Raw genomic sequence first — 13,506 nt, forward strand, 5'->3', positions numbered from 1 at the left:
CACACAAATGAAACTTTATAATGTTGGCCCAACATACGCATTTTGGTATTTCTGTCTAGGCATACATAGGCAGAAATACTGAATATATATGGGCCTGTAAGTAATATATCGAAGACTGGAAGAAGTATGTTCTAGTCTTTTTAAGAAAAAGACTACATGTAGATACTAATTAATTTTACCATAAGTATAAGAGATACCAATTTAATTCTAAATGAGTAAAATTCACGTAATTGTTCCTAGTAACATGATAATGATGCTTATATCTGACTGTTTTCTAAAGTCTCAGTCCTAGAAACAACATGCATATAACTTAACTTGTCTGAGCATTTTGGGGTAGGAGAATGAAAGGTAGTTAAAAATGCATTGCTATTAGTGTAAAATTAATGCTGTGCCATTAACAGATCTTGATGCCAGTTAGATATTAAATTAGATTTATGTGTAGCTCCATTCTAATTGATGCCATAGAATCACATTAAAGGTATCTTCTACAAATAGCGTTTTCTATTTCTGTGATAAGGCAGGTTAGACCACTCTGGTGAAATAAATCATTGATCGAAAATGATGTAGTATAAGAAATCTTTCCATGCCTAGCAGGGAGGAATAAATCAGGATACATTCCTGTGTCTGATCAGTTAAAGAAAATATTGCAGAGTTTATGAATTTAATATTTTCTGACGGTATGCTTCAATGATGGAGTGCCATGGGAGTATGTTTGTCAGATTTCCAGCACACTTTTTGCTTCAGTTGGTGCAAACCAGGAGTTATTGGAGACATTATATGAGGCTGTTTTGAGTAGAATTGCAGCCCAGCTGGGTTTTTCTGAGCTTCCAACAAAGAAACTTTTTATTTCTTATCTGAACTCAGCTGAAATTTGGTACTTTGAGGTCTACCAATCAGTATTACTTGTACCCCAGGGCAGTACTGATTTTCCAAGATATGTGGGATGTTTACTGGTTATTACAGTGCAAGGATGAACTCTTCAAACTGTAGAGACCTCAGTGATGATTATCATTACTCTGCAGATTCTATTCCTGATTGTCTTTTAACAATCCTAGATAAACATCCCTGAGACACTTGTAGGTTACTGAAAGCTTCTGCCTCAGTAAACCTCCAGAAATTCTACTCAGGAGATAAATAGTCAATGTCAGACATCCTCATCTTGGTGCTTTTCTTTGTGATTACATTTCGAAAGTATTTATTTAACTCTCGGGTTGTTTTGTCTTTTCCTTCAACTTGATTTCACAGCAAATCCTGCAACAATTTACCCACTTCACTGACTGAAGATTAGGAAATATTTAACAATTCAGTTGAGCAGATATGGTTAGAAATATTCTAGGTTTCTTCTTGTATTTCTTACATTCTTCATCTTCAGGAAACATCTCCTCATATACTTTCCAGGGCTTCATTGTTGAGCATTTTGAAGATTCTGCTTGGCATATTGAAAAGATAACTTCCTGTTGAAAAAAGGTCCTCTTTTTTACACTACTCTTTCCTGCTCTGCATCTCTGATGTTAATGTTATATCGGTTTCCTTTAACCTCAGCAAATACACTGTTTTTAAGAAAGTCACTCTTCCCTTACATTTCTAATCTTTTGTGTTCTTGAATAGTCATTCCAGACTTGAATCTCATGTTATTAGATACATTCAACTGCAAAATGACTATTTGTATGATTTTGCATGACACAACATTAATATGCTTATCACTTATCGTAAATCTTATCTCTGTTTCTTGACTCATCGAATCTGTAAGTATATTGGCAGCGCCTGACACACAATCATTATCTTTGATAGCTTGTGATAGTAAGATTTCACAGAGTGATTTACATTAAATATGATTCAGGACCATGGATTTCATCAATGAAAAATTTTCTTGTATCCAATAAGTAAAAAGTTTCCAACATCCAATAAATGTCAGATTGTTCTGTGAATTTGTATTTTCAAATTTACTTCTAAGTAACCATCCTGGTTTCAGCTGGGATAGCATTAATTTTCTTCTTAGTAGCTGGTATAATGTTGTGTTTTGCATTTAGGATGAGAATAATGTTGATAACACACTGACATTTTAGCTGTTGCTGAGCGGTGCTTACTCAGAGTCAAGGACTTTTCAGTTTCTCACCCCGTCCCACCAGTAAGTAGGCTGGGAAGCACAAGAAGCTGGGAGGAGACACAGCCAGGACAGCTGACCCGAACTGACCCAAGGGATATTCCAGATCATATGATGTCATGCTCAGTATATAAAGTGGGGGGAAAGCTGGCTGGCGGCTGCTGCTCAGGAGCTGGCTGGGCATTGGTTGGTGGGTGGCGAGCAATTGCATTGTGCATCACTTGTTTTGTATATTCTAATTCTTTCATCATCATTATTATTATTTTCCCTTCCTTTTCTGTCCTATTAAACTGTCTTTATCTCAAGCCATGAATTTTACTTCCCTCCTGCCCCAGTTCTCTCCCCCATCACTCTGCAGAGGGAGTGAGCAGCTGTGTGGTGCTTAGCTGCCTGCCAGGTTAAACCATGACAGTAGCCTTTAATTTGATTCAGAGTGCTATCTGTTGGAAAAGGGAAGCATTCTTTACTATTGTTTTCTTTAACGATCATTTTCACTACTATAATATCATAGGGGAATCATTATACTCTATAAATATATGCAAATATTAGAGTTGATTAAACAGTATTTTGATTAAGTGAAATTTTTTCTCCTAGATATCTTAAATATAAAGCTGAATACATATAAAGACTATATATATTTGAAATTGATCCACATTCCACTGCTAATTATGGATTGTGAAATAGAGGTAGTATTGTCTGATTTTTAACTTAGTCCCTGCTCTAAATAACATAGTTGTTCTTGTGTGTTTTCCCTGTGTATTATAGGAATGTATTTCTGCTGTGTAGAATAGAAAGTGAAAACCCTTTCGATAATTGCCAGGTTCACCTATGCAGTAAAATGTGGAAAGGCCTCAGACACCACTTACCGCTTGCCAACCAGCCGCTGGAGGGAGAATTCTGCTACTGTAGCACTCTGTGTAGGAATGTCATTCTTTGTATGCCTGGCAAAAACCTTTGGGAGATTCCTTATTCTAGAAAAGACCTGTAATAAATGTGCCTGTTAGGGAAGCCAAAATCTGTTCATGGATTAAATGGTTCTTGCTGCTAATCCACCTTCTTCTATAAACTGATTTGCTGTCTGCTCAGCCTTGCACATCCTTATGTTTTCAGCCCTTTTCAAAAGCCTTCAAGACATTGTTTTATTTTTATTACAGAGGTCTTACAAGAATATGGAAGCCCCTTTCCAGAATATCTGAATATTTGCTTCATTCAGGAACTTTTGCTGCTTGGGTATTGATTGTTTAGATTGTCTTCTGCTGTGGGACCCGGGGAAAGAAATAAAAAGACTGTAACAAAAAAATATCTCTCATATTTATGGATGTGGCAGGCTTGGCATGTTCTTCAACTTCCAACCTAATGCGTGGTACAAAGACTTGGAATGTCTTGGCTGTTTGTGAAAGAATCTTCTCCCTGAACTCAGTTTTGTCCCAGATAGCTATCCTTCTTGACTACCTGGCAGCACGGAATTACTCCATCAGGGACTTTGTATTTAGCGATGCACCAGCACTGCTGTGAATTATACACAGGAAAGGAAAAACAGTTGTATTAACCTTATGGGAAGGAACTACCATAGTGGGGAGAAAGCTATTCGCCCGTCCACCCAGTCCTGTGCTTTTCTATGACAAACCAGACAGGTAACAGAGTTCAAGGTGAGCTTTTCAGGAAAGAGTGCCTGAATGTACAGGATCTATAGAGTCATCAAATGCAGTCTTCTACTACCATGAAAATCTATTATAAGTATACTTAAAAGAAAAATAGGACTATTTTTGACCGAAAGAAAAATGGATCTCCACTTAGAAGTTTTTCCTCCATGCAAGTTCAAATTATTTTCCTGTCCTGAATTCTTGCTTTGAGGGGGGAAAAAACCACCATCACCCTATTTCCTTTCCATTTCTTGTCATTCCATTCAGGCTTCCACTAGAAGAAGAAAAGATTTCTTCTTGTGTCTGCTACTGCCTGCCACCCCCAGCCCTTCTCCCACCCCCCCTCCCCAAGTTCTTGCTTTGAGGCCCACCCTTTGTGGATCCAAATACTTCCCGCACGGAGCTGAGAATCCCTCAATAGCCCCAAAAACCTCACGAGATACAAGTTTCTTGTAGAATCAGACCCTTGTGCACACAAGAGTTCCTTAGCTTTGGTTTTCTGTTATAAAGCCTCGTGCTTATGCTGAAAATGTATGATGACAAGGGACCCGTTTTGAATCTTTTTTTAAGCCTCAGATGGTACACTGAAAATAGGCTGTACTGTACCATACGTTACCTTGATTTATGTGGAACATCACATATTGATGCCTTTATAGACAGCAACTTAGTGTTTCAGAGGAGTCTGCATGTTACAAAAAGGGCAGCAGGTGTTATTTAGACTAAATTGACCTTGAAATTGATTTCTTTATTTTATGACTTACTGAGGGGAGATTAATACTTTTTTTTTTCCTGCAGCCTGAAACAATTTACATGGTAATAGAAGGCATAGTCAGTCAAATAAATTGCTGGAAGTAGTAGTGTTCCAAGAAAGAAAATATGGATCTTACTTGCATTGATTCTTTCTATCCCCAGGGAGTAGCTAAGACTTTTAACACTGGGGAAAGACTGCCAAAATTTATTTTTCCCATTAAAGGCAGAAGAACGGATAGTAATGTCTGTAAGGTGACATTTACTCTAAACTTTCGGTTTGAGGGGTGGGGAGAAGGGTGTGCCCTGTACAAAATTTAGGGAGCTTTTTAACGCAATTTCATGATTTCTGTAAGGGCAGATGGATAGAAGAAGAAATCATAAACTTCTGGAAAGCCTGATGTGGAGACAGCACAGCTGCCCTTTATAACGGAATAGACCTTGGCAACAGCCTGTAAATGGTTGTTGCAATTCCATCTTTGAGTACCAAGCAGCAATCATCTCAAAATACAAATGTCATGGAAACAAGAGACCTGAAAGAAATTACCTGGAGGAGGCACTGATGGAAACATGAAGTATAGTCCTATAGGAGGGAGAAAGTTCTTTATTGTGCTGCCATGAATGCTACAATGCTGAAGTGACGTAATTTCTATTTCCTGTAGACTCCAAGACAAGTGCATAGTTAAATGATTTGTCAGTAGCATAATACTTTGCATAACCTGAATATATATATGAGATATTATTATGACATATTACCTGAAAATGGATGTGAATGCAATTATACAACACAATTTTTTGTTTGTTTTAAATACAGAAATAGTGTATAGGAAAATGTGTTATAGATGAAAATCATTATGATCATCCTGGGGCTGGAAGCAGAGAATTAATCTCTTGTCTATTAGAAAGCTGCACCTGAATGCTATTATTGCAGCTGTAGTGAGTGAATGATTATTTCAGTCTTTGTAATACAAGAGGAGGAGATTGGTGTTTGGCAGATACCAGTCTGTCTGGGCCAAGCTTTTGGCTCTATTGGGGAAGAGAATCGGGCTCTTGCTAACAGGCTTACATTAGTTTGGACTATTGTTGGAATTCTCTGTCCCCCTAAAAATAACCTTTGCCTGAGGAGTTTTTCTAATTTTGCTTTTATTTTCTGGCTCAGTGTACCCTGGATTATCATGGCTGGCAAATGTGTTATTAATATGGAGTATGTCACAAGCTTTCTAAGTATGTGTCCCATATGCAACATTGGTCCAAAGTTGTTTATTAATTTGTTACTGGTTCACATAGCTGTGCAGAGCATGGAAATAAGCTGGGGGGTGGGGGTGGAAGGGAAGTATATTTACAAAATACCTGTTTAAAATGCCGTGGGTTTTGGGGGGGGGGTTTGTTGGTTTTTGGTTTTTTTTTTTTTTTTTGGAACTCAGGGCATTGCCTTCTGGAAAAGTGTTGTGTAGAATAAAATCTGCTGTCTCTTTGTACGTCTGCCAGCTTGCCTCTCCTAGAGAGTTTCCCATGAGTAACACCCCTGCAAAATGGTTAGCTTGGGGGGTTTGAATTCTTACAGTGCCCTTTACAAGTACTGTGAAACTATTATCTAAGGTCAGCCATGCAACCTACTGCATGATAGCTCTATAACAAGAAAGAGCATGCTAATTAGAAAGTAGAGTGGAAGGTAATGGGAATTGAATACAAATAGTTGAATATACATTCTACTGTATCTCTATGTACATTCTGTTTGTGTGATGTGTATAATAAAGCAGAAGTAGTAAAATGGGTATGGGGTGGCTGAACCGTGGGTGGTAGCAATATGATAAGAGTAGCTAAGGTGAAGGAAAAGAAGAAAGCAGGAGACTGAAATGAGTAAGCATGAAGAAAACCTGCAAAAGTAGAAAATGCACAGCTTATCAGTGATTCAGCAGTGAGTAAGGATGTGGAAGCGCTATTAAATTGTGCAGAGGCTAGAAAACAGAACAGATGATTTGGTTGGCAGTTTTGTTTGATGTCAATCTCAGCGAGCTTGCAGCTTCTCACAGTGGACAAAAGTGACTGTTTTCCTTTGTGGGAAACGGATGCAACAGGGCTGTAGGAATTTCTGTTGGCCAATTCTGATGGCAGTTTGGCATCTATATATGTCTTGTAAAGTCTGTTTCTTGGCATTTCCTATGAAGAAGTTAATGTATACAACAGTTAAGTTGAATAGAGAGTAACTGATATTCCTCTTTATACTTTTCAGGAGCTAGTATGCTAAGGGGATGCTCGCTGCATAGGAAGGCCCTTTTGTGACTTAACTTGTAGTACATGGAGGAAAAGTTAAAAAAAAAAAGAGAGAATATTTTTGATACCACTAGAGATGTTAATTTTTGTAGCCCATAAATTCTTTTCACGTGTCAGTGGGAAAGGTAATATGTTTCAAGCTGCTGTGTTTCTGCAACAGCTGTCTTCTGAGACAGTTTACAGACATTAAGCTTCTTTTGAGGTGAGAAAATGGTGTAGTCCTCCATATATTAATGGGTAAACTGGTATGTAGAGGAGTGAAATGTGGAACAGTCATGCAGTGAAGTACCAGAGAATTACTATCAACTCCCTGAAATATGTTCTGTCTACTGGATCATAGCACATCTATAAATAAAAGATCTAGAAGCTTAATATCTGGAGGCATACTTGAAAATAAAAATAATAATTAGAAGTAGTTCACAGCATTTACTCTCTGCTGTCTTTGCCAGATGTGCCTCAATTTCAGTTTATCAGACTTTCATTCCCAAGCAGTAGGAAGAACTGCATAGCTTCACTTTGACATGCAGATCTGATCTTATTGACAGGAAAGGCAAGACAACAGGAGGCTAGCCCTGGAAGAACTTTTCAAAATATAAACATAATGGCTGTATTCATTAGGGAAGAGCAAAAATTTAACATGCCAACTACTTTCTAATATACACTTTTAAAAATAGTTCTGATTTAATTACTGATTTGAGTCTTGCACTTGTATTTATTGTATCTGTATTTCGATATGGTGGCACTTCTATCGCCTATTTAAAAACCTCTAAGCCTTTGTTTCTGTATTATAGTAACAGCAGTACAGTCAGCTTATTCTCACACTACCTGTACTACAGTAGTACTCCTTTTTTTTTAATCTTTAATTTTTTTTTTTTTATTTTCCTGCATTCTGGTCTCTTCAGCTGCTAACTGTAAAGCCTTCAGAAGATGTGCCCAAGCCCCAGACTGCTTTGTCTCCACGTTTGTGGAATGCAAGTTTGGATGTAGGAGAAGCTTCAGGAGGGATAAAAAACTAGGAAATTTACATTGCTTTAGGGTGGACCCAAATGTAGACCTTCTGCAAGCATGATGAGCCAGCAGAGCCATAAGCCTGCCTGCTGAGCATGCCAGCAGCCATGATCCTGCCTGCCTGCGCAGCCTATGCTATAGTGGTTTGCAACAACATTGTATGGCTGTTGCTAAGCAGGCAAATAAACCAGGGTCCAATAGAGTCATTTTGTGTAAGATGCCAAGAGAATTTTGGGCAGCTGAGGAACTGTCATCCAAACTTTCATGGTGAGACTGCAGACCTAGTTCAGGAAGTGTACTGCACCTCTTGACTGAGCTTCTGAAAGGCAATAGCTGTACCATCATCCTGTCCTTCCCACCCACACCCTTCTAAAATAGGGATAATACTACTAGCCACCTTGGGGACCATTATAGTAAAACCAAAAAAGTGTGTAATTTAGTAAAGAGGGTCTAATGCATAAGATGAATGGCAATGAAAATCTGTAATCAAGTGTTTTACTAATGGCTCCTCTGAGCCTACTTAGAGTGATGTTCAATGTTGATCTTTATTCCTGTTACGTAAAGTGCAAACTATTCCGTTTAATCCAATCCATGCCCCTCCTTCCTCTCTTTTCAGGACTATAAATCTGATGTTATGACTCTGGTTTCCAGTGCCAAGAACAGTCCACATGGTCCAGTAAGTAGAAGTATTTTGCTGAATAGATTAGATTCTGTAACTTTCTTTAGATCTTCTTTTGTATTGTTTCAGTCATCAGTCACTGGAACCAATTTTTACCTGTGGCAGCTTGCTGCTTTTGAAGTGACTGTACTTGAATTTGCTTAAATGCTCTTTAATACTTGAATATATAGTATAGCAAAGACCTGTCTTACCAAACTGAATAAAACTGATTAGAGTAATTGCAGTGTAAGTTCATTAATAGCCCAGTGAGTCTATCTTGTGTGCTACTGTGTCATACCAATATACAGACTTGCCTTCAGTTTGTGCCTCACTGTTGTGCAGAGGAGGATAGCATCTCAGTAAATTGTAGGGTGGGACACAACTGCAAGCCCCCCCCGCAATTTCATATTGTAATGATGTCCCTAGCTGAGGGTAGATACGAAAAAAGAAAACAAAAGTTTGGATAAGTTCAGTGGCATGCAAGACCAAAGTGTTCACAAGAGTAATACCACCGTTTGCTTCAAAACTGAGCAGGACTGGACCAAGAATAACTACCTTATGTTGGCCTAAAGGATAGAAATAATCTAGTCTGTCTCTGTACTGCATCCATCCTAATTTCTCTTCCATATCACTTGGCAGGAAATAAGGGTACCATAAAATAAGTTTATGCTACGGCGTTATGGGCCTGATTTACAAAGGTGCTGATGATATTCAACTCCGTTTGATGTCACTAAAAGTTCATCATTTGTTGCAGTCAAGTCCCTTTAATCTCTTTTTGTCTCTCTCAAACACTAACATTGTGCCATAGTGCCTTTTCAAGTGTCTCTGGTTGGATGATGCCAGTAATTGACATTATGTCACTCTGTACGTTTGGGTTTTTTGTGGTTTTGTGGTTATTTTTTTCTTCTGATTATCTAAATTGTATCCCTTCAGACTTGAGGTTGTAGGAATGTGGATTTACGTCAGAATAAAGAAATACACAATATTTCAAGTGTTTGACAAACCTTTCTTTCTTGTTTGCAGGCATGATTAAGGTTCATGTTTAAACTTGCATTAAACATTAAAAGTTCCTTGAAAGAAGGAGGTGGTTGGCCTTTTTCCAAAGAAACACTGTCTTTCAGTTTGAAATCACTGCCTTTTGAAACTGCTTAGTCATATTAATGTAAATATAAAAATATCTTGAAAGATCAAAATACAAAAGATTTTTAATTTTTCCTATGATGATTTGACAGAATCCTTTCTTACCCCATATACTAAGTTTTGAAACAATATCTTCTTTCAGTAATTCTTTCTGCCCTGACACTGGTAACTTCCTACTAGAACAGCTTTTGAAAGCTTTAATAGCTACTGAAAAGTTGCAGCCTTTCTGTTAGTTTGTCAAAAGTTAATTTGTAAAATAATGTGAGAGGTGAAGGTTTATTTTTAGAAACTTGGTTTTGCGCTTCATATATTTGCATTGAAATTAGGTTTGTATCAGTTAAAAATGAATGTTTTGAAGAATGATATAGTGATTTTCTGGCTGAATGTATTTTCTAAAATAGAAAATGGTCTGCTGTTAGTTTATGTTGAAAAGATACCTCTTTAAAAAAAAAAAAGGGGTAGGAAGGAGTGGGGATTTTACAGAATTTGTTGGCGAAACTTAACCTGGAAGTTCTAATTTTTTTTTTTTTTTTTTTTTTTTTTACTTTATGATTGAATCCTCTGCTTGCTGTTGCTTGTAAGAAAGTGTCCTCAAACTTAAAACTACTGCCTTAAAAAAAAAAAAAAGAAAAAAAGGATTTCAGTTGTCTTGCTTGAGCCTCAGTACCTTACACCTTTATTGCTTTTTTTGTTGATTTTTGGGTGAGGGGAAGAGTGATAAAGGCAAGTTTAGCAATGTATTTTTATCTACTGAAGAGGGTTGTGATAGGAAAAGAAAAAGGTTTCATGTTTTCCATGATACTTCTGATGTAACACAACCATGGCATAAAAAATGAGTTAAAAGTTGAGCTTATTTCTCTTGAAATTGCACTGTCTCTGTTGTTGCTTGGAAAATTGTTTGTTGTGATGGATGGGAAGGAATACATAGATTTTTCAAATGTGTTGCCAGATCATTGCTTATAGAACAATCTGGTAATAAAAGGAGACTTGACAGATGAGAATTCAAATGGAGCCAAGAATGAATTATTGAGTAATGCCCCAGTTCCAGAGCCTGAAAGACTTATTTCCAGGTTTGTTTGTTTGGGGATTTTTTTTTTTTCTTAATAATTGTTGGGTGCTTTTCTTTCTCTTAGTGACAGATCCTATATGAAAGGCTAATGTAGCTCAAACTCACAGACTGAATTTACCTCTGTTACATAATTGAGACTATTGAAATGGCTGGAGTTACAGTGATCTAAAACTACAGTGGTAACTTGGTGATGAATCAGAGCTATCAGACTTCATGTTTCTTGATAGGTGTAGCTGCTTAATAGATTGTTTGTTAAATAATTCAAGATGTTTTCATTAAGCTGAGTGATTGTGCCTTTTAAAACCTTTCTTTTGTTCTTAAATCTCACCAACCAATCAGTTATACCTGTGGAGCTAAGAAAACCTAACTGAAGAAATTACCATTGGGAAGCTTTAGGAAGTTGTCGAGTGACTGGCTGCCAGAATCTAGAGAGCTGTATTTGGGCTAGGATTCTGCCATTTTTGTCCTTTTTCTTATAGCTTCCTCTAAGTGCTGTACTCTTATTTGCAGTTTCATACTCTTCTCCCAGGCTACCTTAAAATCTTATTCCTGCTTATTTAAAAGTTTACATTTTCTAAAATGGCTTTGTTTTTTCCCCAGTCTCCATTTCTCAAATTCTTTTCTATATATTGATATTTGATAACAAATGCCATGTACTCTTTTTAATCAAGAGATGTTGAGAAAAGTTACTGGGAGTAAAATAGGACTTTTCAGGGTAATTCAGTAGGGACAATAATGATTTTTGCTGAGAAATAAAATTGCTGCAAGAATTGCTGCTTGTGATCTGAATAGAAATGTGCTAGCTACCTGAAGTTACCTTATCTCTACTGCTGCTTTGGGAGAGATATCTATTAACTGGAGATAATGGCTTGCAAAAAAGTGGATTTCTTTAAAATTTAGATTTCTATTGAATGGAATGTATCTTAGCACCAGCATTCTCTATTAAAAAAAAAAAAAAAATCAAATAAATCTGTCACTACCACGGATGAGAATAGAATTGAAATTAGAAACAACACCTCCCTAAGCATTATCACAGAGCATTTGGATAATATGTTGGGTGGGAGGGGAGTGTCTTCTGCGCAGGGGAGAAGGGAAAGTATGTTGTGCAGATAACTCAAATGATACTGTAGAACTGATCTAACTGGTGCGAATAAAAAGATCTGGGGAAAATCTTGGGGGTTTTTTTTGTTTTTGTTTTTTTTTTTTAATTCTCAACCTAATATGTAGAACTGCTGCAAAATATAGGAAAATTCTTTGTACAGCTCTATCATGTGGATCTGGCAGTATGTTATGGGTTTCACTGCATGTGAATTGAATTCAGAATAAGGTCAAAATTTTACCTGAGAATGCTTAATGTGGGAAGATTTTGTCAAGTTTTACATCACAAGGTCTGGCTGCTTTTGAGTATCCAGGCACATGAGATCTACAGCTGTGTTAATCCACAGCAGATAAGAAAAGTTAAAGAACCTTGACTTTTATTCCTTAAATCTTCATTTATTTACGGTGTTATTGCTCATTATTATTGTACATGGCCGTGTTTTTTTAATCACATCAGATGAGTTGGCCCAATGGCTAGAGGTTGCAGTCCATCTTAACTGGAAATAGTTTCCTTGAAAATAAACCAATATAATTTTGATGATGAGATAGTGTTACTATTATAGGTTGTATAGAGGAAAACCTCAAATTATAAATGTTATTTAATGATAAAGAAAATGAAGAAAAAACAGTTATTCTTACATTCAAACTCATGTAATATATTGATACTCTCTTCTTCTTCCATCGGGTTATGACTTGTGTGTTGTATTAAATTAGGTGTGTACTTGCTGAATGTTTGTTATCAGGGGTTAGCCTTGCCTGGAGTAATAATGGTGTGGATGTCTACGAAGTTGTAGGTGTTTTATTTTTCTTAGAAGAGCAGATCTCTAGGATAAGTAGGTTGACATTTTGATTCTTCATTGATTAAAGTTTGGTGTCATCTTGGCTAGCAGTAGAGATGATACTAAGCAATGCCTTGTTCTCTTAGAAGCCTGCCTGCCTTTCACTATCAGAGATCCTTCTGCTTCTGTGCTTTAGCTAAGGAGTTAAAAGTCAATCTAAATAAAATAAGAATAAGCAATTTTCAATAGCTGGAAATTCAAATGCTAACAAGCAGGTGAATCTTGAGAGCTGCTGAAATACCAGGTAGTTTGTAAGAAGATCCTTGCATCTTGAATATTAACGGTTCAGGTGTGGAAAGAAAAACTGGGGTTGGAGAGCAGCTCAGTACATAGAGGGAAGACGTATCCAATGAAAAGGACATTTCTGAATAGAGTGAGTGTCTATGTAAGTTTTTCTTTGTGTTGTTACTCATGTAGGATAAGCCAAACTGATTGAAGGCACTCAATCAAGTTTGGTCGCACACCTCTTCTACTTGGAAGATTAAGGAAGCCACCCTATGGTTTAATTGAATTGAAGCAGGGTTCTTTTAAAAGGAAATGCAGAATAAGTCAAAGGAGAAAAACAAATTACTTTGCTGTTAGCAATATACAATTTTTTGGTAGTTCTAAATACTGGGATTTAACGGTTTCAGGAAGGAGTTTGTGAGCATACTCGCAATCTAAGAATAAGCAGGAAAAGGCTGTGTCTGCATGAAAGCTGTATAAAAGCTGTATAGAAGTTGATGTTTTTCACTGCTAGCAGTTACTAAATTGTGGGGTGGAGTGTGTCCCATAGATGGAATGCAAGAGACTGTAATAAACAGGGTATGAATATGCATTTCATATAGCAGTTCTGTAAATCTCTGCTTATATAATTTGAGTGAAACTAAAGAAATGTGATAATTTTGCCCAGCTTTCCCTTTGAATCTCAGTCTTTTGCTTGGTTT

General features: G+C 37.0%; 1 protein-coding gene across 17 annotated transcripts in view; it reads left to right on the top strand.

Annotated features, from left to right (window-relative positions):
- Positions 1–13,506, top strand: part of RBFOX1 (RNA binding fox-1 homolog 1) — a 1,354,570-nt gene that overhangs the window by 147,981 nt on the left and 1,193,083 nt on the right. For 16 of the 17 annotated variants that reach the window (XM_069809863.1, XM_069809866.1, XM_069809898.1 and 13 more), the window contains exon 2: positions 8,393–8,452. The exons of the other annotated variant lie outside the window; for it this stretch is intronic. In XM_069809863.1, the coding sequence (XP_069665964.1) occupies positions 8,393–8,452 (60 nt within the window). The remainder of the gene's footprint in view (positions 1–8,392; positions 8,453–13,506) is intronic. 17 annotated transcript variants of the gene reach the window in all.

This window comes from Haliaeetus albicilla, chromosome 22, assembly GCF_947461875.1.
Source record: "Haliaeetus albicilla chromosome 22, bHalAlb1.1, whole genome shotgun sequence".
Lineage (NCBI taxonomy): Eukaryota > Metazoa > Chordata > Aves > Accipitriformes > Accipitridae > Haliaeetus > Haliaeetus albicilla.